Source organism: Salvelinus alpinus, chromosome 28, assembly GCF_045679555.1.
Source record: "Salvelinus alpinus chromosome 28, SLU_Salpinus.1, whole genome shotgun sequence".
NCBI classification, from domain to species: domain Eukaryota; kingdom Metazoa; phylum Chordata; class Actinopteri; order Salmoniformes; family Salmonidae; genus Salvelinus; species Salvelinus alpinus.
Genome location: NC_092113.1, coordinates 13,969,262 through 13,994,392, shown reverse-complemented (window position 1 = coordinate 13,994,392; position 25,131 = coordinate 13,969,262). Strand labels below are relative to the sequence as shown.

Here is a 25,131-nt window from a genome sequence, read left to right as displayed (position 1 = left end):
TTCAATAGGGTAGGGACGTCCCAAGGATCCAAGGAAAATTCCCCCTCTAGGCTGTAATAAGGGAAATCCGTTTCGGCACGTGCTCAGTGGAGGCTCAAGTGTACGGAGCAGGCGCACACAGTGCGACTGGCAAGCGGACAGATGTCGCGTCGCTCTTCCTCTGCACCCTTCACAGCTTCCGCGCTGGAATGATTGGCACTTAGATGTTCATACAGCCAATAAGACGTAGCTCAGTGAGATCTGCATAAAGTGACAGCCTGCCATTGGTTGACTGCGTGCCCCTGCAAACGGCCTCGCGTGCCATTACAGTTGTTGTTCTGAGGCGCAATTGGATCTCTGGATAAGGCCTAGATACTGATAAAATAATAATAATTAATAGGTTAAGACGAGTGAACAGCTATACTGAAATGTTAACCTATATCATTGAAGTATTATATTTGGATAAACACAACCCTTATGTTTATCCAAATATAAATGCATTTTACGCATTTGCGTCAGTGAATATTAAAATAGTAAAAATGTATTTATTGGGTACTTTAGTATAAACCCACACACACTTCTTGAATGTAGGCTATATTCTTGCCTTCGTCCATTGGGGAAAAAAAGTATTTATTTTTGACATTTGGGATAGGCCTATAGAAACTATTGAAAAAAATAAACATGCAACATTATTTCAAAGGTAGCCTATTTATATCAATATAGTATTAAAAGCATGGTTGAGGCTTTGTAAAATACAGTATCTTTAAGCATCGGGAATATTTGTGAACACAAAAAGCATACATTTTTGAAGGGTATGAAGAAGTTGGAAGTAAACCGCCAGCGCATTCCACCAATTCGCCTTATCACTTCACAGACAGACCGACTGCACTCGCCGCTTTGTTGTTTGTCCCTCCAGTGCCGATTGAGCAGCGCGTGACTGACAGCCCGCGGGGGTGTTGTCCAATCAGCAGTCTGCCCCGCGCCCAATGGGTGAGTCCGCACGCCCATTGGCTGAGACGAGTGTGGGAAAGAATGCAGAGAGGGTTTCACACGAACTGGGAGCATGCGAACCGTCTATAAGTACGGCTGGCGTGTGTCGGCAGCGGAGCAGACTCGACCTGCCCAACGTAGCTTGGCACAGCGCTCGCTCTTATACTCGATGACAATTCGGTTATACCAAGTGATATAGCTGATCAGTGGGACTTGCTCACTTCTGCGTGACTGTCGTAGGATATCTTTCACACTGGTTACAATTTCATCTAAACATAAAGAAGCATAAATATTTTCCAACGTCTCCAAAAGGATATATTTTTTCTATCTGCCGGAGGAGGTCATTTAATCCAAAATGCCAGCCGACACCATGGAGAAACAAACGGCATCCCCTATTGCTGGTGCACCTGCAAATGGTTCCCATACTCCAGACAAACCCAAGAATGCCAGCGAGCATAGAAAGGTACACTTCTAAAACTGCCTATGGATTTAAAATGAATCTGATATATTCAGCATAGACCTGCTATGCTAGGCGAATGTTGTTGCAAATTAAACTGTAGGTATGCTAACGATATTTTACTTGTGAGGTAACGTTAATCGGAATTATCCATTAACATGCAATTCATGTTAAAAACATTTATTTTGCAGTCCTCAAAACCCATCATGGAGAAACGTAGGAGAGCGAGGATAAACGAAAGCCTTGGCCAACTCAAGACACTCATCCTCGATGCACTTAAAAAAGATGTAAGTCAAAGTGATTTCACAATTGAAAATCACTGTTTAGTTCATTATTCCTGGGATTTAATGTTGTATCAATGCACACTCCTTAACGTTGCTATGTTCTTATCCACAGAGTTCCAGACATTCTAAATTGGAAAAAGCCGATATTCTGGAAATGACAGTGAAGCACTTACGGAATTTACAGCGTGTGCAGATGACTGGTAAATTGCAATGCTAATATCTAATTTGACATCTGGCCAACACTTCGTTTTTACATTTTCATCGAATAGACACGATTTCTAATGTTCTCATTTTTCTTTTTCCTCAGCAGCGTTGTCAGCAGACACTACTGTCCTCAGTAAATACCGAGCGGGATTCAACGAATGCATGAACGAGGTCACTCGCTTCTTGTCCACCAGCGAGGGGGTGAACACGGAGGTAAAGTCGCGGCTTCTCAACCACCTGTCAGGTTCCCTAGGCCAGATGATCGCCATGAACTACCCCCAGCCAACTCCAACTCAACAGGCTCACATTGGGCAGCCTCTTCACGTGCAGCTACCTTTTACCGTGCCCAACAGTGTCTCTATGGGTTCCAAACTCAGCACCGTGGAAGCCTTGTCTCCTCAAGTTTTCGGGGGGTTCCAGCTTGTGCCTGCCACCGATGGACAGTTTGCTTTTCTTATTCCCAACCCTGCATTCGCCTCAGCATCAACCCCAGTCATCCCTCTGTACGCTAACGCAGGTGTACCTATGACAGTCAACGCCAGTCCTGTCCACTGCAGCTCTGCGCCAACAGCATCATCCCCAGTCCATGGGATGACATCATTCGTCGGTGTTTCTCAGGCCGTCAGCCCTGTCGGTGTCAGCACTGGTTCGGAGAGCACTGAGGCTGTTTGGCGACCCTGGTAGTTTGGTTGAAATGGACTCTACAATAATGAAAGTTATTTTCATGAAGTAAATAGTTCCGTTCTAGGGGACATCGTTTCATTTGTTGGACATGGTAAACGTTTGTTTAAGTTATTGGCTGATTCCAAAATTTGGATGTTGGTGATAAATATGGTGTCCATGCAATGGAAGATTTATTCAAATGTTTGTGATGAAGTACCTTTTATGGAAATATTTAGTTTTGTACAAAGTTTATATTGATTGTTATACCAAAGCTGTGTGTTTTTATATTGTTTGTCGTTTTATGTTTGGAAATTGATGTTGGGCAGTGGCCCATTGACCTAATAAATCAGTTGTCAGAAATTAACAATTTTGTCTTCACTTCCATATCACTGCTATAATCCTTACAGTGGTGAGAAAAGTACCCAATTGTCATACTTTAGTAGAAGTAAAGATACCTTAATAGAAAATGACTCAAGTAAAAGTGAAAGTCACCCAGTCAAAAACTACTTGAGTAAAAGTAGGCTATCTGGTTTTAAATATGCTTAAGTATCAAACATAAAAGTAAATGCTATAAATCGTTTAAAATGCCTTGTATTAAGAAAACCATAGGGCACGTTTTTTTTTTTTTATGTAGCCTATGTATAGCCGAGGGCTATCCAACACTCAGACATAATTTACAAACGAAACATTTGTGTTTAGTGAGTCAGCCAGATCAGAGGTAGTAGGGATGACCGTGTTATCTTGATAAACGGTGAATTTGACCATTTTCCTGTCCTGCTAACCATTCGAAATGTAACGAGCACTTTTGGGTATGAGGGAAAATTTATGGGAGTAAAAAGTTTATATTTTCTTTAGGAATGTAGTGGAGTAAAAGTTGTCAAATATAAATAGTAAATTACAGATACCCCCCAAAACGATAAGTAGTAGGCTACTTCAACGTATTTTTACTTAGTTACTTTACACTTAGAACATAGTTCTACAGGTTTAGGATTTCTTGTTTCTATAAGGCCCCTGTGTAAAAGTAAATATTAAGTAGGCTATCTTATTGTTTAGTCTTGTGTGTAAAAGTTGAATAGCCAGTTGAACATCAGATATAGGCCTAATGTCTGTCAGGGTCTAGGCTCATATCAGTGCAGGTTGAGTAGTTATAGGCCAAAAACGAACCTGTAATCTTAATCCCTAGTGAGATAGGATGGTAAAAGCCCTGACATTTCACTTGTTTACAATTTTTCTTAAGTGTGGCGGGAAGTTAGTCATTCCGGTGTCCTCTAAAATGCAGAATGGGTTGAAATGACAATGGCGGGGGTGTATTTTTTCTTTTGCAAAAAGGTAATTACAAGTTTGAAAGGGGTCTCATCCTGTATGCAGCGGGATCTCTAAGAAGTCTAAAACCCTATTCATGAGCCTGGGAAATGTGCTTTGGGGTTAATGTCACTAACAGATTGCCTCACTGAAATGAGAATATGGAAGGATCCTCGCTTCCTTTTGTGCAACCATTGTTCAGTTAACCCATGTAGGCATAAGTGAATAGCGAAAACGAGGGAAAATGGGGAGTTTAGTACCTTGGCGGGTAAATTGGATGGAACAGTTGAATTGATCAAAGCAGTTCTCCTGGACCTCATGACTTTGAATTGACATAATACATGTTAAATTCGAAATTTCCTTTTGAAGTATGGATTCATGTTCCAAATAAGTTCTGAATGAAACAAAATAGCACCTTAATTTCTCCAGCCAATCCAAAATGTCTCTCTCTTTCTCTGTCCCCCCGTCCCTCTCCATGTTATCCCTGGATGTAAACGTATCTTTCCCCAGTGAGTGCGTTCCGGAACTGGGGGACGTGTTGCTGTGGCGGGCGAGAGTGTTCTCTTTCCAGTCTTTTCGGTCCTCTGAAGCAACAGGTAGTCAGTAGGTTGTCACCGTCAAAAACAACGTCCTTGGAGAGCAATTGTGAGGTAATAATTTTGCGCGGACTGAGCGAGCGCTTCTGAGGTGAAATAGAACTAGAACTATCCGCGTCCTCCTGCCTTCGATAGGCTCACCAATCGACTCACGCCAGTGCGAGTGCACGGCACATAGGTCGTAAAGACCAATATTATCTCCATAGTAGAATGAATGTGTGTTGCCAGCAATTTTTTTTGACTATTTATGTTGAGCATTTGGACTCGGAAGTACATAAACATATATTTTCACTATAGCCTATAATAATGTTATTAGAACACCTATTTCTCCAATTGGATTGCTAATACAACTCATCGTGCTTAAAATGTTCCATTTTAGCTTCTCCATATCTAACAATGAGAAGTTGGTATCTCATAGGCCTGTTTGACCGTTTAACTGTAGATGACAATAACCATGAAATTTGTGTTTTGTTAATTTATGTAGTTTCTTTTTTACTTTTCTCTCCGTGCCCCTTCAATGACACTATCCGAAAATGGCATTCTGAAACTTCCAGCCAGCAATGTATAACAGGCTGCTTCTGCACAGAGGCATAACTGAAACACAAGTTGGCAGTGTGTGGGCTCTGCGGCTGTTCCTTGTTCCTTGTGCCTGCGTGTCTAAGTTAATAGTTCAGAGATGCCTTTGTGGTGCTGAGGTCGTGAGAACCGAGCGAACTAGACTGCTTGCAGCCGGGCAGAGCGCCAATCAGTAAATCCCCGCTGGCAGGCCGGGTCGTGCACTGGGCCGCGCTCCATTCTCCAGAGGTGAGGAGGCGTGCAGGCCGCCAAGAAGTGAGCCTGTACTGGTGTAAACAGAAATGAAGCTGGACAGAGCTCGAGCACACACCCACCCGACAGGCCCAGAGGGAGTTTATTGAGTCCTTCCTTCTTTATATGGCAGCAGCAACTAACAACGTATGCCTATAGGCTAAATGTTATATTTGGATATGCAGGGAGTTAAGCGAGGCAGAAAGTAAGTTAAGTGAGGCAAAATGTAAAATATCACATACTATTATTAATGCATTCATTTACAATAGGAACGACCAGTCTTAAATGCAAGTTAATAAGAAATACGTGCGAATTCACCGCCTTTTCTGGTGTGCTTGGGGATCAATATCATTCCTTCAGAGGATAGAGCGCCCTGGGGGAGTAGCGCAATGGTGTCCCGTGGGAGATGATGCTATTGAAGGGGTCAGAGTTGCCTTCTTGGAGCTGACAAATTATCATTCTCATTAAGTTAACATTGTAGATTCCCGTAAACACTATATCTCCATAGCCGTGGGAAGTAGGGGTGCTGAGGGTGCTGCAGCACCCCCTGAAAAATTGAATATGAATAATATAGGGATATATATACAGTACCATTCAAACGTTTGGACTCACCTACTCATTCAAGGGTTTTTCTTTATTTTTACTATTTTCTACAACGTGGGAACTCCTTCAAAAAGCATTCCAGGTGACTACCTCATGAAGCTGGTTGAGACAATGCCAAGAGTGTGCAAAGTTGTCATTAAGGCAAAGGGTGGCTCCTTTGAAGAATTTGAAATATAAAATATATTTTCATTTGTTTAACACTTTATTGGTTACTATATGATTCCATATGTGTTATTTCATAGTTTTGATGTCTTCACTATTATTCTACAATGTAGAAAATAGTACAAATAAAGAAAAACCCTTGAATGAGTAGGTGTGTCCAAACTTTTGACTGGTACTGTATATATTGTTAGTTGTTTTCCTCACAAAAGTAGTGCACTAGACGATATAGCCTTCTGTAGCACATCCCCCCAAAAATGTACAGCGCCACAATATATATCAGTTTATTGCATAAATCGTGCATGCATTGGATTGCAATGCAGGTGCAGTAAAATAATCCAGTCCAGTTTAATGAATTACAGTGTAGAGTAATCCAAGTATAGGCTATGAAACCATGTAAATGGAGAAAAAGGCTCAAATGTGGTTAGCGGCAGATCAAAATTGTGGAACGAAATCTCCGGGTGAACGGAGGAGTTGTCAATGGTGCTGTCATTCAATGTCCTTTCTTTACCCTGTTCCTAATGAGCACGGACGGTTGCATTTTGACTTCTGCATTTTGACTTCCTACCACAGATCTTACTTGCAGTGGTGTAGTGATATTTTTTTTTAGATGAGGGTGTGCAAAAACTATGTAAATGAGGTCATAAATTCCTCAATCAAAGTTTGTACTGACAGATGTAGCCTATTGAATGACCTATCATGGCACTCCAACCCTATTTCCTGGAGTGCTACCGTCCTGTAGGGTTTCATTCCAAACTCACTTGTAACTAACCCGATTCATTCCATAAACCACCTAATTATTAGAATCAGGTGCACAGATTAGGGTTGGAATGAAAACCTACAGGATGGTAGCTCTCCAGGAACAGGGTTGGAGAGCCCTGTTATAAAATATGCATAAAATGCATCTTGCAATTGCAAAGTCTGCCTATGCCCACACATAGTGTCTCAAGAAAAGGGTACATTTTCAATACCCTCAAACCCCAAGTTAGGCATAACTAATTTCAAAATACGCCATCAATGTCAATCATGAATGATCATTTTTTTACGTTTTAACGGTAAAACTGCATCTGCATGCCAACCATTTGATTGACCTCAATCAGTTTCATGGGAATAGCCTAGGCATTTCAATCTTCTTGAATTACTGTTTCGTGAGCTAATCAAACCACATATCTCGCATAGTGGCTCTGAGTTTTGTCTCGTGATGCTTTTATTTTTTTTACTATTCCGCTTTAGCTAACCATCCAGCCCAGCCTCACATTCAATTCGCGCATATATGTACAAAATGTATTTCAGCAGATTTCGTGCGTTTTTGTGCATTTTTGGGGTGGTTCAATTCGTTTGAAAATACACGAATTTCTGTGCTACTTAATTCGTGCGAAAATACACGAATTTCTGTGCTACTTAATTCGTGCGAAAAGACACGAATTTAACCAGTTGGCGACACACAAGCCGTTGCAACAACCATAGACGCGATCGCCTGTATTTATTTATTTTACGTTATGAATATATAGATATTTTGTCTTTTTTTTTAACCATATAACCATAAGAGGTTATATATATATTGTCTTTATTTAATCCCTATTAAAACATTGTGGATTTATGCCTATATGTACTGTTTTCGATTTTTCTGAACAGACTTCAGTATAGAATGAATCATGCAATGCATGATGGCTAATGGTGTTTTATTCGGTTGTAGTTCCATGTATTTCTTAAAAAACAAACGTGTAAACCATTTTTATTGACCAGAATGTAACTGAAAATACAATGGCAGCCTTGCCATTGTCCATCAATAACAAAACATTTTTTTTTCGTATAACGTTTGGGGAAACGTATGCAGTCATTGTAGTCTTACATTTTGTTGGCCAACCAAAATTACCAAAACGTTAACCCGTAATAAGGCTAGGGTGGCTGAGTGTAAATACATGGCTCTGAGTGTAAGCACCTTTTCACTAGAAACGTTCTTGTGTTCAAATTACCGTCAGTGCGAAATAGCTAGAAAGCTTTCGTATTTCCACTTGGCTGCACCTACGGTTACGATAACGATAAATCAAGTGCAATACCTGCGTCGACCTGTGTCGAGCAGCAAAACACCGGAAAGCTTCTAGCCTACCGGAAAGTTACAAGAAGAACAAGAATAGTTACCTCATCCGGTCATGTGACACTCTGGATGCCCCCTAAAAGCAATTTCAACCGTTTTGAAAAATTACGCCTGGTAACCCCAAAAAAATACCAGGTGCATGAAAAGTTTGGACTTAGAATATTTTTTGAAAACCTCCATAAATCACTCAGGCCATTGACTCGAGAAGAAAAAACATAAAATATTTTCCAGAAGAAAAAACAGAATATTTTTTGAAAACCTCCATAAATCACTCAGGCCAGCACCCATTGATTTGGGGCGGTAGTATAGCGCTCCCAGAGCGGGTATGGAAGTCTGGATCCCCCATAAAAGCATTTAAGGCTCTGTGTGTCTTTAAGCACCATACTTTTTCACTCAGTCCTTGCTGTGTGTGTGTGTGTGTGTGTGTGTGTGTGTGTGTGTGTGTGTGTGTGTGTGTGTGTGTGTGTGTGTGTGTGTGTGTGTGTGTGTGTGTGTGTGTGTGTGTGTGTGTGTGTGTGTGTGTGTGTGTGTGTGTGAGAGAGCTTTTCTTTGACATCTGTTTAGCGAAATTACTGATTTACAGTTCATGAGGGTTGACCGATTCACACATTTAAAGTTTTGGAAAGATCTGACTTTTTTAAACCTTCGAAACAACACCTATGACCCCATTTTAAGGCACTTCTGGTTGGCACAGGAAGCTATAAGTAAATACATATCCTGATCGGGGTATGCTTTTACAGAATCCTGAGTTTTAAGTCTATACGTTAAGAACTGACTGATTTACACAGGGTTGAATGCACTATATATCACAAACTGCTGGTTGGGTATGGCAAAACACTTTTAGGGTGATTTTATCACTTCCGGTTGCTCCAGGAAGCTTAGAATCAACACAGGTAGACCTCATAGTGGCTTGATGGATTGTCATTGAAGACAGGTTCATAAGACATTCATAACCCACATAGGCTTCAGGTTGAATTTAGGGGTGCAGGCAATGTGTTCCTATGGGGTGAGATGTCATTGTAAACTGTTTGATGTAAACACCTTCTTTTAACTGTTAAGGGTTAATGCCACACGGTCAAGGTTAGGCTTGCACAGAGACCTTAGGAACGTTCCTGAGGTCAAATTGTGCTTCTAAACCTTAACAGTTCTCTCTCTGTCTCCCAAAAGCAAAAGACTTGAAATGTAGGTCAAGGGTCATCTTCTTGTCACTGTCGCTGCGCTCAGACCAAGCAAGCTACGGTCAAGCGGGGCATCTCGTTGAACTCGGCACGGCTATGGTGATGTCATTTTTAGTGGTGATTTCAGAATGCTATTTTGGTGGTTTTTCACTGTTGAAACATATTGCAAATCCACAAAAGTCAACTAGCAAGTCAGTGTCCATCAGCCAATTAGATATTTTCAGACACCAAACTGATACCATCTGACTCCAAACTCACTTTTTCCAACTCGTTTAGAAGCCAACTATCACATATTTCAGAGCAGGCCCAAAATTCACAGCGCCTTCCATTTAAACCATAATAAAACAAATAATACGTAGTTATGTTCTAGCTGTGGGTCCAGTTTTCACATTATGTTTAGCCCTATGTGAGGCGACCTCGAATCCCAAGTTTCGGCTCGATAGGTCATTCGGTGCCCGAGCAAAACCTTAATTGGTGCTGAAATTACACTTTTTTCCATGCCTTGCTACGGGGTCCTTGAATGAGCTATCGGACAGAAATGTCGGGGTCCGTCTCTATGGGCCGAGCCGGTTTCAATGCACCTAGTCTTGCAACTCTGGGACTTTTCTAAATGTCACCATTTTGTAATGCTCAAAATGAATTGAAGTCAATGCAAATGCACCGAGGCTTTTTATCGGTCCGAGAACCTTCTAGAGCCACATAACTCACCGTGCTTAATCGACCTGAGCTCTAGAACAGGTTTGTAAAGTTTCAGAACTCTAGGTCTGACGGTTCTTTAAAAGTTCAAACAAAAGTAACTATTGCAGGCACTGTCTGCCTCTAAGCCCCTCAGTGTGTCACTCCATCCTTTCTGTGTGGGTGTGTAAATTTTTCCTTGAAATCTGATGGGATGAATGACTGATTTACAGTTCATGAGGGTTGCCTATTCACATATATTAAGTTTTGGAAAGATTTGACTTTTTTAACCCTTCGAAACAGCCCTTTTGACACCAATTATGGCACTTCCGGTTGGCACAGGAAGCTGAAAGTAAACACATATCCTCATTGGAGTGGGCTTTTTACAGAATCCTGAGTTTTAAGTCTATACGTTAAGAACTCACTGATTTACATAGGGTTGAATGCACTATTTCTCTCAAACTGCAGGTTGGGTATGGCAAACACTTTTAGGGTGATTTAACCACTTCCGGTTGCTCCAAGAAGCTTAGAATCGACACAGGTAGACCTCATAGTGGCCTGATGGACTGTCATCGAAGACAGGTTCATAAGGCATTATTAACCCACATAGGCTTCAGGTTGAATTTAGGGGAGCAGGCAATTACTTCCTGTGGGGAGACATGTCATTGTAAACTGTTTGATGTAAACACCTTCTTTTAACTATTAAGGGTTAATGCCACACGGTCAATGTTAGGCTTGTACAGATCAGGAGGACCTTAGGAACGTTCCTGAGGTCAAATTGTGCTTCTAACCTTAACGGTTCTCTCTCTGTCTCCCAAAAGCAAAAAAATATGAAATTGAGGTCAAAGGGTCATTTGGGTCCTTCTTCTTGTCCCTGTCGCTGCACTCAGACCGAGCTAGCTACGGTCAAGCGGGGCATCTCGTTGAACTCGGCACGGCCTGGAGATAATGGCAATGCCATTGCAGGCTTTGTGTGTCTTTAAGCACCGTACTTTTTCACTCCATCCTTTTATCCCCTTTTCTTCGTGGTATCCAATCGCTAGTAATTACTATCTTGTCTCATCGCTACAACTCCCGTATGGGCTCAGGAGAGACGAAGGTCGAAAGCCACGTGTCCTCCGAAGCACAACCCAACCAAGCCGCACTGCTTCTTAACACAGCGCGCCTCCAACCCAGAAGCCAGCCGCACAAATGTGTCGGAGGAAACACCGTGCACATGGCCCCCTTGGCTAGCGCGCACTGCCCCCGGCCCGCCACAGGAGTCGCTGGAGCGCGATGAGACAAGGATATCCCTACCGGCCAAACCCTCCCTAACCCGGACGACGCTAGGCCAACGGTCCTCCCGGTCGCGGCCGGCTGCGGCAGAGCCTGGGCACGAACCCAGAGACTCTGGTGGCGCAGCTAGCACTGCGATGCAGTGCCCTAGACCACTGCGCCACCCGGGAGGCAGATCTGACCTTTTTAACCCTTCGAAACTGACCCTATGGCACCATTTGAAGGTACTTCCGGTTGACATAGGAAGCTGAAAGCGAACACATATCCTCCTTGGGGTAGGCTCTTATATAATATTGAGTTTTAAGTCTTTATGTTAAGAACTGACTTATTTACAGAGGGTTAAATGAGTGTGTGTTATTTCATAAAATCACATAAAATCACAGAATTCTGGCAGAGCTTCGAGACCCACTTAAAAAATGTTCGTCTGAACACACTGCAACTGGATCTGTAACTTTTTTTTGTTTTACTCCTTTTTGTGAACATGACCAATTTGTCAATGTACGATTTCTCTTAAATTACGATAGATAAATGGCTGGTTCTTTTTTTCCTGACACCGTATGCTTATGTACTTTGACGTGAAGCGGTCAAATTAGCACCCTACTTTGCGTTTTTGACCTTTAATCCCAGAAAAATGGCCATAACTCAAAAAGCGTTGAGGCCTCGACGCCATCTTGTTCGGGGCCAACTGTCCATTACGTCTTCGAAATATTTTCCGTTTAGGAGAAAAGGCCACATGCATTTGCAATGTGCTTGTGCATTTGCAATATTATTTATTTTCCCTCTGGTGGGAATTTCCGAGACTGCGGAAAAATGACCAAAATGTGTTATTTTTATAAAACGGAAACCGAACGTCCGAGAGATTTAGTTTGATGACTTCCTGAAAGATCTCTCCCCCGCGCACGGCCCGACGCCGTCCACGAATTTTAGAAACGTTGCAGGAGGTCTAGTAAGGGACCTTACATTTGCAATGTGGCGTTTCTCACTCACCATATGGTGAGTGCTAAAATGTTCCCTTAAGGTATGGAAAGGCCTTGGAAAGGCCATAAGTGTAAGCCAACACAATTCATTATTTTACATGAACATGTAATACATGCATTATGAAGAAAATTGTGTAATTTAGGCTTCACGAAATATGAAATGGGTTATGAAGAAAATCGTGTATGGTTGCCTACATGACAAAAAGGCGTTCTGATTACAAGTGCACCAGTATCCAAAGTATTAAGCGAAATCAAGCACAGAAAACAGCATTGGCATTAATAAAACAATATTTCCCACGAATTAAGTCGCACTTAAATGTGCGTCTTTTCTCAAAAATTCTGTTCAGCAAGTCTAAAACAGTACATATAGGCATACAACGACACATTTTAAAACATGGTTAAACAAAGACAACATTTCTGTATATTCATGACGTTGAATTAGCCATTAAGAAGAACAAAAATGAAATACAAATTATCGCGTCTATATGGTTGTTGCAAAGGCTTGTGTCGCCTACTGGTTAAATTCGTGTCTTTTCGCACGAATTAAGTAGCACAGAAATTCGTGTATTTTCGCACGAATTAAGTAGCACAGAAATTCGTGTATTTTTGCACGAATTGAACCACCCCAAAAATGCACAAAAACGCACGAAATCTGCTGAAATACATTTTGTACATATATGCGCGAATTGAATGTGAGACTGTGTTGCACCATCCTACAATCTCATTAGAAATCTGATGTTTTTTGGTGTAAAAGTAATGTTGTAGGCCTGCTATGCTATTCGGTTCTAATATATAAAATACTAATTAATCGTTATGTGATCTTGGGAGACATTGATTCAGCTTTGATCTAACTTTACTAAACGAGCACCATTGTGAGAAGTGATATACTTCTGTTCGTAATAAAGTGACCAGTAGGACTATTGAGCATATGCCACAGAACTTGATGAGTGTTATTTTAAGCGATTGGAACACCCTTCATGGTTCTAGAAGAACAGTGCTAGATTAAATTAGATTTGGTTAGCTTGAACACATATTACAGCATGCCTATTACGGAATAAAAGAAAACAGAGGGCTGAACTATCAATTCATATAATTTATTTGCATAGATTTAATCATCAAATCAATGGACCAAGTAGTGAACGTAAATCGTTACTAAACTAAGTAGATTTGCAGCAAATTCGTTTTTTAACAGCCGCAAAATCAAGGTTTGGTGTAGTGTATTCATGCATCTCAGTAAACTATAACCCAAATGCATTTCCAATTTCCCACCCTGACATAGGCTACCCTAACAGGCCCTGCGTCTCAACCAATAGTCATTATAAACTAAAGATCCCAAGTAGGGCTACAGCAACGTTCAGAGAGTGTCGGGCTCTTGGGATTTACGGTGGCCACGTTGGTTTGGTGTTGCTGTAACCAAGTGTTCACAAATCTTTCTGGGTTCCACTGTGCAAGAGCAGGTTGGTGGAGTTTTACGAACATCAAGGTAGACAGGTGAAATTAGTTTCTCAACGTTTGGAAGTTGTCAAGTCTCCAATGGGCCTCTGCAGTGCACACATGTAGCCTACAGTTCTTCATCCTTCACCAGAGAGAAGACAGGGAAGAAACCACTATTTACCTACTGTATCTCTAGGCTGCTGTAGCCTACATATTTATTTGGTTTGTCATTCTATTGTTTTTCATAGAATTTTTGTGGTAATTAAATATTATTCAGAATTGATCAGAAAACATTTCCCATGTAATTCTTACATTGAAAAAAGTGATGGAGCGGTGCTCCCTTGCGCCCCTCTAGCACTACACACATGATTACTTGAGAAGCTAAGGCAGGTGCACTGCGCTATTTCATAAATGTAAAAAAAAAACTCATTTTTTGAAGGGGAGATTATTTGTCGGGCCACATCGCAGCGCCCCCAATCCCAAACGACTTCCAGCGGCTATGCATATCTCCCTCCGAATAACCAACAATATAAATATATTTTTATTGGAAACAAAGGATTCCTTTTATTGCTGTTTTGATATCACTGCTTATTATCATTTTACATGTTTTTCGAGTAGGCTACCTTGTTTTATTTTACTTAACCTTTTATGGCTGTATGAGACATGGATTTACAAACCCTTAGCTAAACGTGGACATTTAGCTTATTTCACTGTTCTGTCGATGATTTCTTTGAGAATAGGCCTACTTGAATGTTTAACATTATTCAGGAATGTGACACTTAATTACAGTTGCAAACTGACTTTATAAATGTACATTCCACAGACATGATTTGTACAGATTTCCTTTGGTGTGAGGGGAGATGAGGTTCTGTCAGTCCATCCTTCAGCTCTTAAACAAGTTTGATTATGATGCTGATTCTGATGATGGGCACTGATAATTAAATATACATTCATCCCTCAGGTGCCCAGTGACATTAAGTCAACATTGAGGAAGGTCAGAGATGCTTAAGGATGGATGATACTTAAATCCTTTAACTTTTGCATACAGTGTCAACCAACTTAAGTTCTAAAGTATAAAATTAGAATATTAATTTTACTTATTAATTTTCCATACTATCTTTCTGAAGGCATAAGGCAGTGCAGTGCCTTCAGAAAGTATTCACACCCCTGACTTTTTCCAAATGTTGTTGTTACAGCCTGAATTGAAATGGATACATTTTAGATTTTGTGTCACTCATCTACACACAATACCCCATAATGTCAACGAAGAATTATGTTTTTAAAACATTTTACAAATTAATGAAAAGCTGAAATTAATGAAACTTTGGATGATGTGTCAATACACCCAGTCACTACAAAGATACAGGCATCAGTTGACGTAGAGGAAGAAAACCACTCAGGGATTTCACCATGAGGCCAATGCTGACTTTAAAACAATTACAGAGTTTAATGACTGTGATGGGGAAAAACTGAGGATGGATCAACAACATTGTAGTTACTCCACAATAGTAACCTAAATGACAGAGTCAAAAGAAGGAATATTCCAAAACATGCATCCTGTTTGCCAAAAGTCACTAAAGTAGAACTGAAACAAAATGTGGTAAAGAAATTAACTTTGTCCTGAATACAAAGCATTATGTTTGTGGAAAATCCAACACAACACGTCACTGAGTGCCACTCTTCATAATTTCAAGAATGGTGGTGGCTGCAACATGTTATGGGTATGCTTGTCATCAGCAATGTCACGTTCTGACCATAGTTCTTGTGTGTTTTGCTTGTTTTAGTGTTGGTCAGGACGTGAGCTGGGTGGGCATTCTATGTTGTGTGTCTTGTTTGTCCGTTTCTATGTTTGGCCTAATATGGTTCTCAATCAGAGGCAGATATTTTGTGTTGTCTCTGATTGGGAATCATATATAGGTGGCTTGTTTTGTGTTGGGGATGGTGGGTGGTTGTTTCCTGTCTCTGTGTTTTCTCTGCACCAGATAGGGCTGTATCGGTAAGCCACGTTTGTTATATTGTATTTTGTAAGTGTTCACTGTTTAATCGTCATTATTAAATCATGTTGAACACGAGCTACGCTGCGTCTTGGTCCGATCCCTGCTACACCTCCTCTTCAGACGAAGAGGAGGAAGGCTGCCGTTACAGAACCACCCACCAATCTCGGACCAAGCAGCGTAGCAACGGGCAGCAGCAGCAGCAGCGGCCCATTACACAGGACTCCTGGACATGGGAGGAAATTCTGGAGGGAAAAGGACACTGGGCTAACATTGGAGAATATCTGTGCTTAGCCCGGTGCGGTACATTCCAGCTCCACGTATCGGCCGGGCTAGAGTGGGCATCGAGCCAGGTGCCATGAAGCCGGCTCAACGCGTCTGGTCTCCAGTGCGTCTCCTCGGGCCGGCATACATGGCACCAGCCTTACGCTTGGTGTCCCCGGTTCACCAACACAGCCCAGTGCGGGTTATTCCACCTCCCCGCACTGGTCGGGCTACGGGGAGCATTAAACCAGGTAAGGTTGGCCAGGCTCGGTGCTTAAGAGCTCCTGTACGCCTTCACGGTCCGGTCTATCCGGCGCCACCTCCCCGCCCCAGCCCAGTACCACCAGTGCCTACACCACGCACCAGGCTTCCAGTGCGTCTCCAGAGCCCTGTTCCTCCTCCACGCACTCTCCCTGTGGTGCGTGTCTCCAGCCCAGTACCTCCAGTTCCGGCACCACGCACCAAGCCTCCTGTGCGTCTCCAGAGCCCTGTACGCACTGTTCCTTCTCCCCGCACTCGCCCCGAGGTGCGTGCCCTCAGCCCGGTACCACCAGTGCCGGTACCACGCACCAGGCCTATAGTGCGCCTTGAGAGTCCAGTGTGCCCTGTTCCTGCTCCCCGCACTCGCCTAGTGGTGCGTGTCTCCAGGCCGGTACCACCAGTTCCGGCACCACGCACCAGGCCTACTGTGCGCCTCAGCAGGTCTGAGCTGCCTACCTGCTCAGCGCCATCTGAGCTGCCTGCCTGCCCAGCGCCATCTGAGCTGCCTGCCTGCCCAGCGCCGTCTGAGCTGCCTGCCTGCCCAGCGCCGTCTGAGCTGCCTGCCTGCCCAGCGCCATCTGAGCTGCCTGCCTGCCCAGCGCCGTCTGAGCCATCCGTCTGCCCAGCGCCATCTGAGCCATCCGTCTGCCCAGTGCCATCTGAGCCATCCGTCTGCCCAGCGCCATCTGAGCCATCCGTCTGCCCAGCACCATCTGTCCCGAGCCATCAGAGCCGCCCGTCTGTCCCGAGCCATTAGAGCCGCCCGTCAGTCAGGAGCCGCTAGAGCCGTCCGTCAGTCAGGAGCCACCAGAGCCGCCAGCCAGTCAGGAGCCGCCAGAGCCGCCAGCCAGTCAGGAGCCGCCAGAGCCGCCAGCCAGTCAGGAGCCGCCAGAGCCGCCAGCCAGTCAGGAGCCGCCAGAGCCGCCAGCCAGTCAGGAGCCGCCAGAGCCGCCAGCCAGTCAGGAGCTGCCAGAGCCGCCCTCCAGTCATGAGCTGCTTTCCAGTCATAAGCTGCCCTCCAGTCATGAGCTGCCCTCCAGTCATGAGCTGCCCTCCAGTCATGAGCTGCCCTCCAGTCATGAGCTGCCTTCCAGTCATGAGCTGCCCTCCAGTCATGAGCTGCCCTCCAGTCATGAGCTGCCCTCCAGTCATGAGCTGCCCTTCAGTCATGAGCTGCCCTTCAGCCCGGAGCTGCCCCTCAGCCCGGAGCTGCCCCTCAGTCCGGAGCTGCCCCTCAGTCCGGAGCTGCCATTAGTCCGGAGCTGCCCCTCTGTCCTGAGCTACCTCTCTGTCCTGAGCTACCTCTCTGTCCTGATCTACCTCTCTGTCCTGAGCTGTCTCCTCAATCTAGTGGGGACCTTGGTGAAGATTCCTAGGCCAAGGTCGGGGGTGAGGGTCGCCACTCAAAGGACGCTAAGGAGGGGGGCAAAGACAATGGTGGAGTGGTGCCCTCATCCTGCGCCGGAGCCGCCACCGCGGACAGATGCCCACCCAGACCCTCCCCTTGAGTTTTAGGGGGTGCGTTCAGAGTCCGCACCTCAGGAGGGGGGTACTGTCACGTTCTGACCATAGTTCTTGTGTGTTTTGCTTGTTTTAGTGTTGGTCAGGACGTGAGCTGGGTGGGCATTCTATGTTGTGTGTCTTGTTTGTCCGTTTCTATGTTTGGCCTAATATGGTTCTCAATCAGAGGCAGATGTTTTGTGTTGGGGATTGTGGGTGGTTGTTTCCTGTCTCTGTGTTTTCTCTGCACCAGATAGGGCTGTATCGGTAAGCCACGTTTGTTATTTTGTTATTTTGTATTTTGTAAGTGTTCACTGTTTAATCGTCATTATTAAATCATGTTGAACACGAGCTACGCTGCGTCTTGGTCCGATCCCTGCTACACCTCCTCTTCAGACGAAGAGGAGGAAGGCTGCCGTTACAAGCAAGGACTATGGTATTTCTTAGGATAAACAGAAAAGGAATAGAACTAAGCAGTCTGCTTTCCAACAGATATCGGGAGACAAATACACCTTTCAGCAGGACAATGATCTAAAGTTATTGGAGTTACTTACCTTGAGTGGCCGAGTTACAGTTTTGACTTAAATCTCTTTGAAAATCTATGGCAAGACTTGAAAATGGCTGTCTAGCAATCTTCAACAATCAACTTGACAGAGCTTGAAGAATTGTAACAAGAATAATGGGCAAATATTATACAATCCATGTTTGCAAAGCTCTTAGACTAACCCAGAAAGACTCACAACTGTAATCGCTGCCAAAGGTGATTCTAAAATGTATTGACTCAGTGGCTTGAGTACTTATCTAATCAAAATATGTTAGTGTTATTTTCCATTAAATTAAACTATTTTAAAATTGTATTTCTTCCACTTTGACATTACAGAGTATGTTGTGTAAATCGTTGGGGGGGGGGGGGGGGGGGGGGGGATTAAATCGATTTTAATCCCACTAACAACAAAATGTGGGAAAAGTCAAGGGGTGAGAATACTTTCTGAAGGCACTGTATCTCTTAGTGTATCCCATACATTGAGTTTTGCCTTCAACTGGCCAGGTATAGTCAATAGTAGATACTGTATCAGTATTTGCAAGAAATTGATGAATAATGGCCAGATATAGAACTGCAGAGCAGACCTGGGTTCAAATACTATTTGAAATCATGTCAAATACTTTAGCTGAGCTTGATTGAGCTTGTCTGTCTTAAAGGACCAATAGAATAGACCCAAAAGGGCAAACCTGCCCACTTGGCACTCCTGGCAAGCTAGAAAAAAGCACTAAACCCAGTCCTCTGAGTAAGGTTGAGGGAGGATTGTGACTGAGCGATACCACATCCACTTTCACTTGGAGGCCTGGCTAAATTTGCTCTCCAGACCGAAGACGCATTCATGGGGACACAGAAGGAAATACTCAGCATGCTTGGCTATGGATGCGGGAAATGTGGGGGTGGAGGGGTGAGAGGAGAGGGGTTATTCCGGAAAAGAGAGGGTGACACTCATTCTTCTTGCACCTGTTTTCTTGAGGGGGGGGGGGAGGGACAGAGCGAGAGGGAGAGAGGGAAGAGACAGATAGAGACGGTAAGAAAGAGCGAGAGACAGTCAAATAGGGGGAGAACTAAGCATGGAAGTCCAAATTTCAATTGTGCAATAATAAAACACAGATTGGTGGAATGATCGATTGCATAAACTATGAAAGCTATATTTCAGATAAATAGTCTGGTCTTCTGTACTTTGTGCAAATTATGAATTGTGCTTGTTCTTGCCATATATTAATCAAATATACAGTAATGACAGTTTTTCTGGGACAAGACATCATTGTTAACGTCATTAGATTGAGATTGTCTGAGGTGTGGAATTTAAGGAAATCTATATTAGTGGACTTTGCACATTAGCAGGTGCAATCTTGATCAATCTGTTTAAAACATTAGACAGAGAACTGCAACAATGTTGGAGCATACTGTACTTCTTTATGCATACTGTCCTCAGTAGGCCTACACACATGGTTGTCATGGTTTCCTTTGCAATTCTAAAGCTCTCTCCAAAAGGTTCTGTTCTGTCATGACAACAGCAGTCTCAAATTATGAGGGATGCACTGTACCAGGAGCCTCTTAGCAATAACTGCTTGAGGTTCACTAGGATACCGTATATACAGTATGTGTTCTACTGACATAACCAATTCTCAAGTAGTCCGCCCTATGGCGTTTAAATCTATGCAGCTTTGTCTATGACAGTAGTACGTTTGTCTCTAGCTGCAGTACACATTAACAAACAGTGTTGATTTCCCCCCCCCCACCTCCCCAAACTCCGTTTCTGCATTTATAGTAAGGAACCACTTATCCCTGGGAGCAGGCGTGGGGTGTGTAGTCGGAGGTGAGGCACGGGTGGGCATACACGTAGGGACGCCCCAGGGCCGATCAGATATCACAGGGGCTCGGTGCCACGTGGGGTTACTGATTCTTGTCGCTTGTCTGCAGGACGTATTTCTACGGCCCTCGGCCTTATGCCTTTGCAACTGGTGCAGATATATTTGTATTTGTTCATCTATCGGAGGGGGATCCTCGTCTTTCTTCTCCCAGACTGATCAGCTGTTGTTCTATTTTAACAAAGGTTTAGAGTTTTGCTTCAAAATGTCGGGAGCTGTCGGACCTGTCGGCAGCTGTGAAGGAAAAACACTTAGTAGATAGTATGTTTCAGGTCTAGTTTCATGGCACCGTAAACCATGCCAAGAGTATTACTACCCACCCAATGCAATTAATAGTGCCCTGCTGTTTGAAAGATCCTCATTTCCACTTTCTAAGAGGGCTAGTAAGTGATACATTTTCCAGATATATTTCAAGATATTTTCTTAACTTTTTTGTCATGTTGGAGCTAATGTATAATATTTTCTTTCTGGATTGCAAGATTGTCTCACCGGATCTGACGGTCGATTAGAAAACAAAGAATAGATGGAGTGGCACAAAAGGGTCCCAAGAGGGCATAACGTACAGAATGGGATGGTAATGATGATATATGAAAGTATAGGCAGTATGATATCCTTATCAAGAGTCACATGGAGCCTGTTCAGAGTGTCTTGCTTTAAATTGATCAACAATCTCTTTGAGTGTTGTGTCAACACGAAGCTCTTTGGAGTCTCTCCTGACAGAGTGGACACTGGTACTGGTCTCTGCTATCCCAAACACTGTTGATACACTCCTTGCAGAAGTTGTGTCCACGTGGGATGGAGACTGGCTCAATGAACACATCCAGATATATAGGGGCTTAAACTGCCCCGCCCACATAATGATTTTCCCCCTTCCAACAATAATTTCCCTGGTTTAGTTTTTTTATTTGTTTATTGATTTGTTTATTTGGGTCCCCATTAGCTTTTGCAGAAGCAGCAGCTACTCTTCATGGGGTCCACAAAAAACACAAAACACTGATACACTGATAGACAAGGACAGTCACACACATTTTAAATACAATACTATAAAATCAATACAACAAAAAAATGATACAAACAATACAACAACAGAAATAATGTGTTTGTTAGTGTGTCTGTGTGTGCGTGTGTCTGTGTCCCCACACAGTCCCTGTAGTTCCATTAGATGTTTTTTAAATGTCATTTGGCTGTTTACTTGAGTAATTGGAGATTTCCATGCGATCATGACTCTGTATAATACTGTGCTTTGCCGTGGATTCGTTTTGGACTTGGGTACTGTGAAGAGCCCCCTGGTGGCATGTCTTGTGGGGCATGTATGGGTGTCTGAGCTGAATGTTATTTGATTATGCAGACAATCTGGAATTTTCATCACAGTAACATTTCTCATAAAAACTAGATGAAATGCAGTTAATCTCTCATCAACCCTTCAACAGGAAATACTGGCATGTTGTTGACATTAGTTCTGTGTGTGCAGTTAAGGGCAAGCCTAAACAACTAGTACAGTAGATTTATGTGTCAAAAACACAGAACATGTTTTTATAACAGACGGACCCCTCCCCATCTTCACAACTTTGTCAATATGACTATCAAATGTTATACCTAGGAGTTTAGCTTCCTCAACTTGCTCAATGGTCACACAAGGTTATTATACACAGAACAAAAATATAAACACAACATGCAACAATTACAGTTCATATAAGGAATTAAAATAAATCCATTAGGCCCTATGGCTCGGAATAGAGATATGCATCTGTTGGTCACAGATACCTTAACAAAGTAGGGGCGTGGATTAGAAAACCAGTCAGTATCTGATGTGACCACTATTTGCCTCATGCAGCGCAACACATCTCCTTCGCATTGTTGATCAGGCTGTTGATTGTTGCCTGTGGAATGTTGTCCAACTCATCTTAATGGCTGTGCGAAGTTGCTGGTTATTGGCAGGAACTGGAACACGCTGCCGTACATATCGATCCAGAGCATCCCAAACATACTCAATGGGTGTCATGTCTGGTGTGTATGCAGGCCATGGAAGAACTGGGATGTTTTCAGCTTCCAGGAATTGTGTACAAATCCTTGTGACACGGGGCCGTGCATTTCATGCTGAAACATGAGGTGATGGCGGTGGATGAATGGCATGACAATGGGCCTCAGGATCTCATCATCGTATCTCTGTGCATTCAAATTGCCATCAATAAAATGAAATTGTGTTCGTTGTCCGTAGCTTATGTCTGCCCATACCATAACCCCACCGCCCCCATGGGGCACTCTGTTCACAACATTGACATCAGCAAACCCCTCACCCACACGACACCATACACGCTGTCTGCTACCTGCCCGGTACTGTTGAAACCAGGATTCATCCGTGAAGAGCACACATTTCCAGCATGTGGAGGTCCTTGGCTGGCGTGGTTACACATGGTCTGCGGTTGTGAGGCCGGTTGGACGTACTACTAAAGTCTCTAAAATGACGTTGGAGGCAGCTTATGGTAGAGAAATTAACATTGAATTCTCTGGCAACAGCTCTGGTGGATATTCCTGCAGTCAGCATGCCAATTACACTCTCCCTCAAAACTTGAGACATCTGTGGCATTATGTTGTGTGACAAAACTGCATATTTTAGAGTGGCCTTTTATTGTCCCCAGCACAAGTTGCACCTGTGTAATGATCATGCAATTTAATCAGCTTTTTGATATGCCACACCTGCCAGGTGGATGTATTAACTTGGCAAATGAGAAATGATCACTACCAGGGATAGAAAAAAAATTGTGCACAAAATCTGAGAGAAATAAGCTTTTTGTGTGTATGGAATCGTTTCTGGGATATTTTATTTCAGCTCATGAAACATGGGACCAACCCTTTACATGTTGCGTTTATATTTTTGTTCAGTATAGTAAATAAAAACTGAAACTAAAATAAAAAACACATTTTCAAATTACAATTTAGTAAACTGAAATAAAAATAAAACAAAAAGCATTTGAAAAACAAAAACTGAAACTATTATCTTTGACTTCAAAACGAACTAAAATAAAAATATAAAACATTATAAATTATGTTCAGTTTTTTCTTCTGAACTTTGGGCAAAAATCTAATGGGAGTTTCAAGCTTTTTTTCTAATTGGGTTTTCGAACGCCTGACTCTGACCGTTAAATGCTGCCAGTAGATGCCGATGTTTTAAAAAGGCCTACCCACTGAGCACAGACATCAGTTCAGCATCTAGTTTTAATGTTGTCTGTGGACAACTGTCATCAGTCTTGTGAAACTGAACGACCACCTCTCTGGAACACAGTCTTTAAAAAAAAGTTGTTATTTTACCCCCAATTTTTGATCTTGTCTCATCGCTGCAACTACCCAACAGGCTCGGGAGAGGCGAAGGTGGAGTCATGCGTCCTCCGAAACATGACCAGCCTAACCGTGCTCCTTAACACCTGCCAGCTTAACCTGGAAGCCAGCCGCACCAATGTGTCTGAGGAAACACTGTTTAACTGGCGACCGGGGTCAGCCCGCAGGCACCCGGCCGGCCACAAGGAGTCGCTAGAGTGCGATGACCTAAGTAAAGCCCCATCGGCCAAACCCTCCTCTAACCCGTACGGCGCTGGGCCAATTGTGTGCCGTCCTATGGGACTATGAACCCGGGTCTGTAGTAACTTCTCTAGCACTGTATGCGATGCAGTGCCTTAGACCGCTGCGCCACTCGGGAGGCCCGGAATGCAGTCTTCTTGAAGAATAACCACAACATTTTATTTGTGAAGAAGAAAATAGACTATTTCAAGATGGAGATGGATGCTCTCACAGATGCCCACATGTCACACATAGAGAGATGTTATGTATATCCTAGTCCATGGTCCTGGCACATAACTTTATGTATTACTGCCCCCCATTGGCAAGGAGTGACATCCCAAAAAAACGACAGGCCTACAACACATAAATGGCTCCTAGCCTCCCACGCACAGGCTACTTTCTGTCCCTAACACTAAAACAGAAACTAAATAATATAAACACGAAATGTAAATGTTTTTATCAAACTGAAGCTAAATGAAAATGAGTAAATCAAGTCTGAAAACAAACTGAAACTAACCAACATTTCTTACAAAAATCAGAAAATGAATAGAAATAAAAACTAATATTAAATTCCTAAACTATTATGCACAACTCAAGTTAAAATGTAGGTCTTAGAGAATGTTTTGAGCCTATTCAATGCTTTTAGTTTGAGATGTATTTAAAACCAGTTTATTATTAATCACCCATTCAGATACTGACTGTAACTCCTTTTGTGAGGTGTAAATTCAGTTGTCACATAATTGTCACAAATGTAACAAACACTCAAACTCATGCTTGTACAAAGCACCCTTTCCCATCTGTTCTCACACTGCAGTGGAAAATTTGGTTAGAGTGACAACCAAGGATTTTTCTGCCATTGTAATCCTTGGGCGGGCATTCTAAGCATTTTTTCGGGTTTCCTAAAAACAGTATAAAAAAAATACATATAATTTTTGGGATGAAAGAACGCGTTAAGTGTAAACTTAAACGACTCCAACCAGATATAAAGTATGTAGAAAAGATAATGGACCTATATATTTTTAATAATAATATAACCTTTGAGAACTAACAATCAACAAAATAAAAGCTAGACAGTCAGGGAGACTAAAACATTCAACATTTTATTTATTTAATAGTATTCATTTTGTTATTATGTTTGAGCTAAAGAACACAGCATTAACCATGGCAAAAATGCATAGAATTGCAGGAAATATGTAGAATCGCAGGTAATTAGCTTTAAAACAACAGCATTTTCTCTCAACTGCATGGCAAAATGTGTAGAATTCAGGAAATTGGCTTAAAAATTCTAAGATATCCCTACAGCACCAAGATTGGGGCCTCGAAAAATGTCTATAAAAGGTTGCCAAGCTGACTGAGCTCATTGCCATGCCCGCCCACCACCTAAGCCCCCTTTTGATCCAGAAAAAAACTTGATAACATATTGGTGGTCTTTAGTAGACTCTCCAGCTAGTATGTGAAATGATC

The 25,131-nt window shown here is 42.8% G+C and overlaps 1 protein-coding gene across 2 annotated transcripts; it reads left to right on the top strand.

Annotated features, from left to right (window-relative positions):
• The first annotated feature begins 1,020 nt into the window (after positions 1–1,020).
• her9 (hairy-related 9) lies at positions 1,021–2,941 on the top strand. Of its 2 annotated transcripts, none has more exons than XM_071371762.1 (4): positions 1,021–1,432; positions 1,618–1,713; positions 1,823–1,910; positions 2,021–2,941. In XM_071371762.1, the coding sequence occupies exons 1-4, from the start codon at positions 1,325–1,327 to the stop codon at positions 2,596–2,598; spliced, it is 870 nt and encodes a 289-aa protein (XP_071227863.1). In that variant the 5' UTR covers positions 1,021–1,324; the 3' UTR covers positions 2,599–2,941. The 2 variants fall into 2 exon arrangements, with proteins under 2 accessions (XP_071227863.1, XP_071227862.1); XM_071371761.1 differs by having other exon boundaries at positions 1,081–1,432; positions 2,018–2,941.
• Positions 2,942–25,131: the final 22,190 nt, after the last annotated feature.